This window comes from Emydura macquarii, unplaced genomic scaffold, assembly GCF_026122565.2.
Source record: "Emydura macquarii macquarii isolate MOO-44397 ecotype Brisbane River unplaced genomic scaffold, CSIRO-AGI_Emac_v2 contig_3328, whole genome shotgun sequence".
NCBI lineage: Eukaryota > Metazoa > Chordata > Testudines > Chelidae > Emydura > Emydura macquarii.
Genome location: NW_027133465.1, coordinates 7,000,004 through 7,013,723, shown reverse-complemented (window position 1 = coordinate 7,013,723; position 13,720 = coordinate 7,000,004). Strand labels below are relative to the sequence as shown.

At 42.0% G+C, this 13,720-nt stretch overlaps 1 protein-coding gene across 3 annotated transcripts in view; it reads left to right on the top strand.

Moving 5' to 3' along the window:
- RAB6A (RAB6A, member RAS oncogene family) overlaps positions 1 to 13,720 on the top strand; it is an 89,008-nt gene that overhangs the window by 54,219 nt on the left and 21,069 nt on the right. For 2 of the 3 annotated variants that reach the window (XR_010917155.1, XM_067533190.1), the window contains exons 2-5: positions 2,599 to 2,657; positions 9,207 to 9,260; positions 10,958 to 11,063; positions 12,989 to 13,100. Coding sequence is in view for 2 of the 3 variants with exons in the window: in XM_067533190.1 (XP_067389291.1) it covers positions 2,599 to 2,657; positions 9,207 to 9,260; positions 10,958 to 11,063; positions 12,989 to 13,100 (331 nt within the window). In the remaining variant the exon portion in view is untranslated. Of the gene's footprint in view, positions 1 to 2,598; positions 2,658 to 9,206; positions 9,261 to 10,786; positions 10,893 to 10,957; positions 11,064 to 12,988; positions 13,101 to 13,720 lie in introns of all 3 variants that reach the window. The other variant, XM_067533191.1, reaches the window with a different exon arrangement.

Here is a 13,720-nt window from a genome sequence, read left to right as displayed (position 1 = left end):
TCATGCTTGAGCAACCTGATTGCCTTCTATGATGAGATGACTGGCTCTGTGGATGGTGGAGGAAAAAGCCGTGGACATGGTATATCTTGACTTTTTAGCAAAACTTTTTATATGGTCTCCCACAGCATTCTCGCCAGCAAGTTAAAGTACTATGAGTTGGATAAATGGACTATAAGGTGGATAGAAAGCTAGCTAGATCATCGGGCTCAAGGAGTAGTGATCAATGGCTCGATGTCTATTTGGCAGCCGATAACAAGCAGAGTGCCCCAAGGGTTGGTCCTGGGGTCAGTTTTGTTTAACATCTTCATTAATGATCTGGAGGATGGGGTGGGTTGCACCCTCAGCAAGTTTGCAGATGACACTAAGCTGCGGGGAGGGTAGATACGCTGGAGGGTAGGGATAGAATACAGAGTGACCTAGACTGGAGGATTCGGCCAAAAGAAATCTGATGAGGTTCAACAAGGACAAGTGCAGAGACCTGTACTTAGGATGGAAGAATCCCATGCCCTGCTACAGACTGGGGACTGACAGGCTAGGCAACAGTTCTGCAGAAAAGGACCTGGGGGTTACAGTGGACAAGAAGCTGGATCTGAGTCAACAGTGTACTCTTGTTGCCAGGAAGGCTAACGGCATATTGGGCTGCACTAGTAGGAGCATTGCCAGTAGATCAAGGGAAGTGATTATTCCCCTCTATTCGGCACTGGTGAGGCCAAATTTGGAGTAGTGTGTCCAGTTTTGGGCCCTCACTACATGAAGGATGTGGACAAGTTGGAGAGAGTCCAGCAGAAGGCAACAAAAATGATTAGGGGGCTGGAGCACATGGCTTATGAGGAGAGGCTGAGGGAACTAGGCTTGTTTAGTCTGTAGAAGAGAAGAGTGAGGGGGGATTTGATAGCAGCCTTTAACTACCTGAAGGTGGGTTCCAGGGAGGATGGAGCTAGGTTGTTCTCAGTGGTGGCAGATAATGGAACAAGCAGCAATGGTCTCAAGTTGCAGTGCGGGAGGTGTAGGTTGGATATTAGGAAAATCTTTTTCCCTAGGAGGGTGGTGAAGCACTGGAATGGGTTACCTAGGGAGGTGGTGAAATCTCCATTCTTAGGGGGTTTTTAAGGTGCGACTTGACAAAGCCCTGGCTGGGATGATTTAGCTGAGGTTAGTCCTGCTTTGAGGAAGGGGTTTGACTAGATAGCTCCTGAGGTCCCTTCCAGCTCTAATCTTCTAAGGTTCTATGATTCTGAGTGGCACAGAAGCAGAGAAGCTCTGGCTATTGCCGAAGTCTATAGCCCTATGTAAATGTCTGCCACATCTGCAGCTGCGTTGTGTGGGTGAGTAGCATGGAGGCAATGCAGTTCTCCCTTCTCTTCTCTTCTGCACTCCCTGAACTTGCCTATACGGAAATCGTTGCCTTGGTGCTCGTGGAAGGTGATATGGTGGTGCAGAGTACAACAGTAAGATGTTGTGCATGACAGCTACTTAGTGCTAGAAGTACCGTGCAAGGATTTTAAAATGCCAGGCTGTGATGAGGCATTAGAAAGGGTTTGGTTTCACCAGCATCACGCTCCAGCTCCTGTATCTTCCTGCTTGTGCCTTCTAGCCTAAACTGGTCCAGGAATAAGAGGAAGTGGCGTACTAGGTAGAAAAGGAGTTTGAGAGTCAGGGAAATTGTTTTCATCCCAACTCAGCCGCTGACTGTGTTACACAGAGGCTAGCTGCCTTAGTGTTCTTGATTTACAATGCGTGTGTTACTACTTACCCATCTTTCAGGGAGACATGAGACGTTTACAGAGTGCTTTGAAATCTCTGGTAAACGCCATTGAGGAACCCAATACTAGTAAATGTAGTGGTGGAGAGCCATTAACAATGGCATGATACAGGATCTAAGGTATTATGTGATCTGCCTCCCCTACCGATCCTGAAATGCAGCCTGTACCAGGTGGAATGTGGCAGCTGTTTACCACTGCATACACCTATATATGCTGCAAGGGGTAATTCATCTGTTGTCTGCAAGGGTGGATTGAAGCTGAGTGGTGGTAAGGAGCATACACTAGATCCTATCCAGGTGTTTTGTGGGCAGAGGGCTAACTTCACCAGAGCCCTTTAATCCTGTCTTGCAATACCAACTATACTTGTCTTTCTTCTACACTGTGACTGCTAATTATGCCCTGTGCATCTGTAGTGTGGCCTAATGGAGATCAAAGGTCAAAGATGTTTAGGCTCCAAACTCCCACTGAAGTCTGTGGAAGTTAGGAACCTAAATACCTTTGTGGATCTGGACCTAAGTCACTTTTGAGAATGGGCACAACTGGCTAAATGTTGAAATCAAACACCATATTTTGAAGTTAATGTTGTAGTTGGACCTATTGTTTGCTTGCTTTTTTTGTGCATTTAACTTTATTTCTCAAATATCTGAATGGCTTTCAGAAAAATGGAAGTTACTGTTGCCATAGTTACATCAACTGACTTCTCTTTCCTCATGGCCAGTTTAATTGCACGGTGTTGATTGATGGAACACCAGTTAAAACTGGAACACAGTTTGTGGTCACTTGTTCTAATCTCATACTAAAAACTGTTCCTTGAACCTGTTTTTCTCTTTTCTAGTGGGGAAGACCTCCTTGATCACCAGATTCATGTATGACAGCTTTGACAACACCTACCAGGTAATACAATCAATCTCCGCATTTTATGGGGCCCAGTATTGCCAAACCAGTATTTACGTGAGGAGTCTACCTAACTCCCGTGAGTGAGGGTTTGCCAATCAACCAGCACGCTAAATATAAAGCTTTAAAGCTTTAAACGTCTAAAAATACCCCCATTGACCTCCTCATATAACATCAAAATTTGCATAACCCTCTGCCAGTGACTAGGTGGTTCCTCTGATCTGAGCGGAAAGGCAGTCTTGAGAAGTGGCTGTTCTCAACTATTGAGATAACTCGCCTGTTTCCTTCCTTGCTTGCTGCCAAAACTTCATGGACCTTATTCATCCCTAACTAACTCTAGTGATGGTGATGGAGTTAGAGCAGGAATGACTCTGGAGCTCCAATGTTAGTGGTGTTACCAGCAGAAACTAGTGTTTGTAGGCACAAGACTGGCAAGAAAGTGATTCCACAGGGGACTCCTTGCTTGGGCACACCATGGGACTGAATGAGGCTCTCTGGAGCATAGAGGGGAGAAATTAGCAGCTTGTTTAAAAAAAGTCTATCTAGCTCCTGCCATCTAGGCAGACCTCTGTGTAGCTCGAAAGCTTCTTTTTCTCCTCAGCAGAAGTTGATCCAATAAAAGAGATTAGAGAGAGAAGGTTGGTGAGTTAATGTTCTGGGACCAACACAACTACAACAACACTGCATAAAACTATTAAGGACAGTTCCAGGCAGAGTGTTCTCATATCCCGCTTTGGCTTTGAACTGGCAGCATGACTTCTGACTGCTGGAAACAGGAAGCTGAAGTAGTGGTTGCTGCTACTTACTCTGTTTAGCTCTGTAGGGCCAACATGGCTGCGTGTTAGCTGGATTCTGTTCTGACTACCTCAGCAAACTGTGTTCTGGTTGACTCATGAGCCAGAAAGAACCCAGCTCTCAGATTCCAGGTTGATGTTGCAAGGATGGTAGCTACAAAAACCATTCATTGTTTTTATTTGCAAGCAGAGCACATTTGCTCTGGCAGCCATCGACCATGAAACCAAATACCACTTTTACAGAGCCCTTTCTCAAAACAAATCCACACTACATTACTTATTTACAGTCCTATCTCACCCATCACAAGCTAAACAATTTCCAAACAAACGGTCCTTGTCCTGAAGACCATGTCATCTTTATATATTCTTTCTTAAAAACTACTGCTGTGGTTTGTTCCCCATTTAAACTTGTAAAAGCATTTTTGGGAGATACTGTCTATCAGTATCCTTTTTCAGTTTCTTTCCTGTCTCTCCACAGCTCCCCATCACCGCTGCTGGGCAAGTGGGACAAAACTAAATGCAAGGTCCCATTAAATCAGCAGTATTAGCAAAGCTTCTATGGTCTAGGACGACTAGAGTACACATTAGCCTTTCCGGGGAGCAAACATCCTTACAGATTCCACCCACTGTAATTACATGCACGTGTTAGAGCAATTCTTTTATTTAATCAGCTCTTTCCCACAGTACTTTTCTCTTTCAGTTCTGTTCTTTTCTCTGTGGAGCTTGTGCCCTAGTTTTACTTGGGGCTTTGACCCTCAGTGCTTTATGATGATGGAGCCGTCTCCATGGGAAGATGGTTTGATATAATAAACTACAAGATTGCAAAATGAATGAGTGGGATTTAAAGTAAGAGAAATCTTAGGGGCTTATCAAATAATCGGCTTCAATTTAGCTGTCATTAATGTGTGCCTAGCTTAAGTCTTAATATATTTTGTATTTGTATGGCACTGTTCATCTGAGGATCTGTAGTTTTACAAATATGATTGTGACTCCGAGGTAGGGAAATATTACATATTTTATGTAACAGGACAGGGGAATAACGTTCAAAGGGGTTAAGTGACTTGTCCCCGGTCACACATCAAGTCAGTGGCAGAGCCAGATTCTCTGAAGCCCAGTACCATCTTCTGATTGGTGGAGCACTGTCACAAGTCCAGTACTGGATCTTAAACTGTGTGTTTGGTTAATTCTAGCTGTAGGTGGGTTGACAGATGCTCTTATCTCTCTGGACCCTTCTGTCAAATTTTGGGCACACAATTTATTTCTGAAAGCTGCCAAAACCAATCACTAGAACCATGCTTGTCAAGTTCAGTTATAAATAGGAAGCTTGTGTTTTATGAAACCCGCCTTGCTTTGTGTGGGTTATTTATTCCCGAGTTGCAGCGTAAGAAGCATGCTGCTGTTGCCCATCAGTTATTAATAAGTCAGTTTCAGGAAAGCTGCAGTTGTGCACTGCAGATCAGCAGAGGTTCCCTGCTGTGCATAGAGGGTGGGGGGAGAGAGAAATAATAAGGCACATTGGACAAAGTATGTTCACAACAAGAATGGAAACTTTTGCCTGAGGGTGGGGTTGGGAGAAGCTGCATTATAGATTATAACAACATGCTGTGCTAGAGAACAAGGAAAAGCCAGCAATTCAGAGGCCTCAAATTCCCTGCAGGATTTTTAAACAGCCAAGTAGCAACTTACTGACCATTGCTCTTCTGTTTTATGCACTCTCTGTACATGGTCTTTCTAAAAAGCATGCTTTGGCTCAACCACAAGATCTGGGCTTGATGCGACAATTACTGAGTGAAAGTTCTATGACTATTATGCAGGAGCTCATGCAGAAAAATGATGAAAGGCAAACACTTGTCATAGAATGATCGCTCCGTATCTGACCTTTCACCCCTCATCTTGAAGGAAACCTACACAGCACCTCCAAAAGAGGAGCTGGGATCTTAAATTCATAACTTTGCTAGACACTAAAAATCATCGCCTTAATAAAGACTTTGGATTTATGGCTGATTACAACAATCTGTAACCCACTAACCCCCCCTTTTTTGCCTTATGTCTGCAGAGGTGTTAATGGGCCGTACACCTTGAATGGTCTCTTAGAATATGTGAACTACTTTTGCTAAATAATCTGTTCCATCTTGTATTTAGCTGTGACACTCAGAATACATTTCCCAGACATGAAGAAGAGCTCTGTGTAGCTTGAAAGTTTGTCTCTCTCACCAACAGAAGTTGGTCCAATTCGACATTAATTCACCCCTCTTGTCTTGTGCATGAGGACAGACTAGATGATTGTAATGGCCCCTTCTGGCTTTAAAATCTATGAATCTGTACCCATGTAGGAATGGAGGGAGGATGGTCTTGTGGTACTGGCCTGGGTCTCAGGAGACCCAGGTTCAATTCCGGCTCTGCCACAGACTCTCTCTGTTGCCTTGGGCAAGTCCGCTTTAGGTTCTGTCCATTCCCCATTTATAAAATGGGGATAATAGCATTGCCCTACCTCATACGGGTGTTGAGGATAAATACTTTGATGTTATGGTGAGGGGGGCCATATACATTTCTAGACAGATACTTACAGTGGAACTCCTCTGGGTGAAGAAATGTTGCCCAGACTTCCCTAATTCTTGCCCGACGTTTTAATTTCATGCTCGTGTATTCTTGTATCTGTCAGCAAATGCTAATAGGCTTATAGCATCTTCCTTACTTCAAGTCTGCTAATCCACACACTACACATTTCCCCATTTCTGTGCAGCTGGGGACAGAATGAGAGCTGGCTTGCAGTGTTTGTCTTCCTTCTGTCAGGAGCTTCAGTGGATGCCCAGCTTCTGTCTCCTTTCTATGATTTAAGTTTTACTGTATCTAAAAGTTTAGACTCCCAGGCTTTGTCTGCACTTGTGACAGAGTATAGGGTATGCATAGCTACATGCCACAGGGAAAGGCAGACTGTGTCCAGACTCACTGCGGGGTATAGCTACACCTGGCAGTGAAAGGCTTTGTCAAGGGGGGAGGCAGCTAGGAAAGGCTCCAGCAGCTCCCCCTGCTGCTAAAATCTTTCACCGAGGCGGGGAAAGGCTCTGGCAGAGGGCAGGTAGTGGGGACAGTGTAGGCATTGGAGGCATTGCTTGGGCATATACAGTACCCACAGGGCTCAGACATGTCTTTACTCATCTGAACAGTGCCTCACCATCTACCCTGCTATTTATACTCATGCTAACTGAGAGTCTGTACTCTACACGCCACCACAAGTATAGACCTATCCCTAGACAGCCTGTATCCTTGCAGTTGCCCTCTACTGTCACTTCACATTTTATTATAATATAGCCAGAACTCTGCAGCTGGCCAAATTTGGCTCATCTGACTCAAATGTGTCAATGTCAGATTTTCATGCTATTATACTGAGGTAGATCTTCATGTTATTTCCTATACTTTGAGTAGGAAATACTGTGAATACAGGGCCAAAGTAATGGGACATCATTCAATCTGAGATGCACAAATATTTGTATTACTTCTGGCCGATTTAATGAAGATGAAAACCTTCATGCATAAAGGACATTTCACTTAAAAATCCCACAAGCTGTATACCCTGCCTTGAACCTGGCATTACCTACCTTTATTGAGGAGGCATTAGGGCATGAATTAGTTTCCATACTTAATACCTTGTGGGCAGATATGTTTCATTTAGGCACAAGTGGCATTCCTGCCAAGGTTACAACTAGAGGTCTTCTGCTTACCTGCTTCTTGGATTGGAAGGGTAGTGAAGGCTTCATACCACACAACCATTGTTCCAGCTTCTTCCCTAGAAGAATCAAAGTGGAGAAATTAGCAGAGAACCCTTTGGGTCCTCAGGTCCATCCCCTAGCCAGGACTGCTGATCCTCTGTCTTTGTTCAGTGTGAAGTGCACCAAATGATGGTTTCTTCCCACCACCTATTTGGGCTGGTCCAAGGAATCTCCTTTATTAAGATACCTTTTGGGGTGGACTAGTAGCATATGAATCTTGATGGTATATGGCAGCTGGGTCCAGGTATTGAGGGATCTTTCCAAATTTAAACTATCTTAAAGCCTTCACAGCCTCAGACATTGTTACATTGACTAGTTTGGACTGGGGAAATTTCCTGAAAATTGCAAATGAGACTTGCTCAAGCTGTTGTGTACATAAAACTCTGGCAGCTGGTACAGTCTTCTGTTTGAGTTCAACCTCCTTCTTATTAAACCAATTGTAAAAACTGTGCTGGTCACCAGGACATTGTCTTTGCTGTGGCTCCAACCGGATTGATTTAAATTTTTGGGAAACTTCACAGCATTGAAAAGGCCTTAGGATACTTCAGTTTTAAATGGCAGTGTAATAGAATATCTGCTGCAAGAACCATCAAAGAGACTTAAGTTTATATATATATTTTTGGTGGTGTGATGCTGGGTTTTGTGCGGCTTTTCTCTTTTAAATACTGTTTAATTGCCTTTGGCACATGGAAATCCATAAGATATCAGGGAGAACATCCTTGAGGCAAACTTTAATGTAGTTGTCTCCGTTTATCAAAATGTTTTAGATTGCTTAGCAAGCAAAGGTGGAAGGGAAATGTTTCAGTGTACCAGTCTACTGGCCCCCCAATATGTACATTTCATCTGCTCACCTCTAAACTTTGGCATCCTTCACAGTTCTTGATGGAAAAGCTTGTGGGCCATCAGCTTTGGGAATCAACTTTGTTTCTTTCATATCCGTCCCTCTGGCTTCCTCCCAAGATACTGATTTTCTCTCGTGAGGAAAAGTCTTATGCATCAAACGCTGTGCAACTTGCAGCAGAGGGAAACTGAGTTGGATCATGCAGTGCTAGTCAGTTTTCTTTTGCATCTGGCTTCTTGTAGTGGGTGCTGGCTGGTTGGTTGCATGAATCCCACCCACTAGATTATCTCCCAACCTATTGGGAAGTGTGGCAAGCAGATGGTAGAATGCCTGCAATAAAAAGGGAAGCATTTTCAGGATACCCGTTCCCTTGATTTTTAGGGTCCAGCCTTTTCACCCTAACTTGGGAAGACTTAGACCCTTTATGGTTTTGAGTTGATAGCAGTTTGCTCAGACTCAGCTCATCTTCTGGGCTTCATTGATGCTGTTTAGTGGCACTGCCACATCAGGGATCATTCAGTTAAAGCCATGGCAGTGTCAGTAGCCTCAGTTCCAGGTCAGTCACATACCTGCAGTTCATAAAGTTGCAACACTGAGTTTCCTCCACCTGCACAAAATATTCAACACAGCATCACCAAGAGAATGAAGACTTGGGATCGGTGTTACAAGGGCTATTTGCAAACTCTTGTTATCTCTGTTCCTCCTTTCCCCCCAGTTTGGTTAAGCTGATGTCAGGAGTTCTGTCTCTAAGTTCCAGGAATGTCTAAAGACACAAAGAAAACCTTGCTGCCATACACGTGTCTGTGGAATAAATGACCAAAGCATGCACAAATTGTGGTTAACTTAGTTAAAAATGTGACCTTTTTATGTTGACATCTTATGTTAATAGGCACTTATTTTGCCAATATCTTTCCTCTTATTTAGATACATACTTACAAATTGAGGCTTTTTCCACTTTAAGCCTCAAGACTCTTATCTTGCTTACAATCCCACTGAAGGAAAGACCCCATATCATAAGTATGGCCCTTACTTCAGCTTCTGCCTGAGTCTAGTCTGGCATGATGGTTATTGAATACCCTTGAGAGAAATAGATTACACCTGTTGTGAGGCTTTTTTAATTGAAATCTGATGTAATTTTTTACAGGCAACAATTGGCATTGACTTTTTATCGAAAACCATGTACCTGGAGGATCGAACAGTGAGTAAGATTTTGCATGATTTTCTGTAATCACTCTGAAAGAATCTGCTATTTTTGGTATGTTTTGTAATCTGTCATAATGTGAGCATGCTTCAGAGTTCTGAATTGGCCTGGAGGACTAGAAGTAACCCGTCCTGCTACCACGCAGAAGATCATTGTTTGGTCCCTTGCTTCTAGCCTATCAGAAGCTGAGTGTGTTGTGGAGGCAAGCTGGGGATGTAGGGAAATGAGTAGTGCCTCTCGAGGTTTTCCACAAGTTTTGGAAGAGGCCATATTCACTTGTTTTTGATTTGAAGGGTCAGTGTGATGCAGAATTTGGGGAGTAAAGGAGGAAATGTGTATGGCTGGGGGAAAGTTTTAGAGTCTGCTGTTATCAGACAGGGGTTTAAAAAAGGGGCACCCCCAAAAGTTCCTAATGTCTGGCTGAGGGCTGAATATAAATCATGACAAGAGCTGCTAATCTGTACCCCAACTCAGTAGGTGTTTAAACAAGTCATTTTAAACAGGATATGTATTACTCGTCAGTTTATGCTTGTTTACTGTTTAGTGCAGCACCGTCTCTGAAATTAAGCCAGTGTTCCACAGAAATTAATGTCATAGTCCCAAATTAGCTCACATCCTTAATTAAGAAATACAGCAAGGGGGTATATATTAGCAGAACACAAATTGTACGGCTTTGCACAAGCTGATGGGTATTGGATAAACTCAAAATAAATGTGATTGCATTTTAAGTAAATTGACAATTAGCATGCTCTTTCTAAAGCAATTCAAGCCCTTATGTGTTTGTTTATATAATATATAAAAATAATGTGTGTTGGTTTATAGAGCATCTTGTATTTTCTTTCAGAATCTAAGTGGTAGGAGAATTTCATCCTTGTGATCAGTGTTTCTCTGTTACTTTGCATTATGGCTATACCTTACATGTAGCTAACTGACTAGCATTTATCCTCTTTGAAAAAGTATGTTTAGTAACCGCTCCAGTGGGTTGGCAGCAGCTGAAAACTCCTGTTTAGAAGTGGTCTTAAATGTAATTCTTCCAACCTTTGTCATATGGGCTTCTGTGATGGTTACACACTTGGGCCCCAGGAAGAATGGCAGCAGAGCATGAATGCCTTCTGTGAGTGGATCTGCAGATTGGCACTTGCCTCAGGTTTCCTGCCCATCCCTTCCAGCTGGAAAACTGAGTCACCCTATTGCCTGCCCTCTGGAATTGGGAGGGTTTTCTTTGAAATACAAAGAGCTGGGAAGTGAGTGTGAAATAGATTTCTCTGGACTCCTTTCTAGACCAGTTTAGGCAAGAGAATACACAATTTTAGATACCATTGGGGATCAGAGGTTGCCACAAGAAGAGGCACTTTGCTACTGCTCCCAGTCCCAAACAATCTCTGCGCGAGTTACATTTTTATTTAGCTTTTTTTTTTTTTTTTTTTAAAAAAAGCAATAAAATAAAATTGAGTCTTTATTTTTAGTGGCAGTTTGGCTTTTTTTTTTTTTTTTTTTTTTTTTATTTTTCTCCCATCCCACAGATCAGGTTGCAGCTCTGGGATACTGCGGGTCAGGAACGTTTCCGTAGCCTCATTCCCAGTTACATCCGTGACTCTGCTGCTGCTGTAGTAGTTTACGATATCACAAGTAGGTATATTGCACTGGGTTTGACTCTTTCTTATTTTTCTTGCTTGTTTGACTGATTTTGTTAGGTACGGTTGCAATTATGGGACACAGCAGGTCAAGAGCGGTTCAGGAGCTTGATTCCTAGCTACATTCGTGACTCCACTGTTGCAGTTGTTGTTTATGATATCACAAGTGAGTGGGGGGAATTCTGCATTTCTAATACTCTGCTCTGTCATTCTTTAGCCTAGCTGTGCATGTCGGATCATGGTCATGTGCTTGTTCTTCATACTGGCATGAAGAATGTTTCCTTTATTGTAGTCAAGTGTTTAAATCAGGCACTTCTGATCACAACTATTTGTTTTAATGTATGAATGGACTTATGAATCTCCCTGGCTGAAATAAAACATGTGTAAGCCTTTCCTACCACATGGTTTGTCCCAAAGTCCTGAGCATTGGCTGGCTTCCTCTCATCTGCTCTTCTTTTGGGTACCATTTCCATCTTTGACTTTGGTCTCAAACACCTGAATCACTTGCTTGTATATCTTTGAATTTCCAAATTAGAGCTTTCCCATTGAGGCCATTTGAGAACTGCAGCTTGCTTCACTCCATTGTGCCCCAGATCGGGTGTGGGCTGGGGAAAGGACATACCACGTTTTCATTTTGATCAGTCACTTTCACTTTCTGGTATTTAAAGCTCCATGACTAAAATTTTAGCCTTTTAATAATTTACTGTTTCATTTCTTAATAAGATCTGTATGCTTTTGAGGACTAAAATGTTAGTGTTTTCTCACCTCCCCACCCCGAAGCCTGGTTTAAAACGCCAGACAATCCCTCATTTATTTGCTTTTAATTTGTGACAAACAATAATTTTGTTAAAGGAGAATTAAACCTTCAGAGGTTTTCCATTTTAAATCAGTAGTGATTGGATGAAATAGTCTGATTCTATCCAAATCCAAAAAGGGCTTATCCTTTTATTCATAAATACTCTAGAAGATTATAGCAGGAATAATGGCTTCTCTTGTCAATTTATTTTAAGTGTTATAAATAAAAACTTTAAACTGAGCTAAAATTTACAGGTTAGCTGTGAATTTTGGACTTCTCTGCTGACCTAATGATTACAATATTGCTAAGTACTAAAGTACCATTAGGCTGTTGGCAAATGATCAAGTCTTAACTGTCTGAGACACACAATATTTCATTATACAGTAGAAACCATTACAAAGTCAACACTTTGCCAACAGTTACCACAGCGATCACCCTATTTAAGTGTAGCCAAATACTTTGGCAACTTGGATTACACCTGTGTGATGGTAGCAAACTTATGTTAACTGTTTAATATTAACTGCTGGACCATTCAGTTTTGGTTTGGAACACAGCTTCAAGGTTATTGTATACTCATTAATGCCTACTTCCTAGAATCTTGTTTTGCAGCTTAGGTGTTCATTGCCCATTCTACTAAAGCTGCTGGAATCTGGAAGGCATTGTTAGTTAGAAAGGTGCCAAAGGATCGATCCTTTTACGTTTCTTTTTATGTAAGCAATTCTGAAATTCTTTTGAGATCAGTGAACAACCCAATTGGAGTTGCTTTTAATTACATAAGCCAAATATTCCTAGGAGAACAAACCTAAAACTAGTGATCACAAAATGATTAATCAATGCAAAGTATATAATTGCTGTTAAATATTTTTTAAAACCCTGAAACTGATGCATATTTTCCAAGTCCTGAATAGTGTAAATAGCAAAGTTATTGGGCCCCCATTCTGTACATAAAATATGTTCAGCTACATTCAGTAAAGTGAAATAACAGTTCTTTAAAAGTAGTGGTAAAAAACTCTTCATAATTTGTGCTCTGGTATTAAAGTCCATTTATAATTGGCTAGATTATGTTCTGTTGCAGGTGCATTTAAAGCCAAAGGGTAAAATCCAGGACCCACTGAAATAAATGATAAATCTCCCATTGACTTCAATAGGGTCAACATCCATTGATTCTACATAACCCTAATATACCAATTACCAGGGAATGTGAGGCTTTTATTCAAGACTTATAGCTGTATTGGCAGGGATCTGGAAAGAACATTTTACAGTGACACTTATCTTTGTCCACTCTTCCTTACTAGATGTAAACTCATTCCAGCAAACCACAAAATGGATTGATGATGTCAGAACGGAAAGGGGCAGCGATGTCATCATTATGCTAGTGGGAAATAAAACAGATCTAGCAGATAAGAGGTATGGAAAAATCCTTCTTCTTTGTACACTTTTCTTAATCATATGGTCAGTCTGCTGTTGATCTCTCTGAGAAAACTACTTTTATTTTTGGCCCAAATCCTAGTTTAAATTATGCTGAAGCCTGACGTGAATAGAAATTTCTTGCTTTTAAAAAAACAAATCAGTTGAAACTTTATTTAAACATTTTCTGGCTTGACTGTGAGCCCACAGGACAGCATTGTGTGTGAGAACCAGAACCAGCATTGCCTGTGAGAACTCGGAAGTGAAATAGACCAGTCTAGCTTCGATACCCAAACTGAATGAAATGTTAAAAAGTTAATAGTATCAGTGAAATGTCCCTAGCCCCTATTTGTCAGAAGCTGGGAATGGGTAACGGGATGGATCACTTGATAATTCTCTGTTCTGTTCATTCTCTCTGAAGCACCTGGCATTGGCCACTGTCAGAAGACACGGTACTGGGCTAGATGGACCATTGGTCTGACCCAGTATGGCTGTTTTTATGAAATGTTGTGACTTTCCTATGGTAGTGGCTGTCTCCAGCCACCTTGATCTGGTAGTTATATCTACAGTCGGTACCTTTAGTGGGTGTGGGTTGGGACCTGGAAGACATCTCTTTGGCT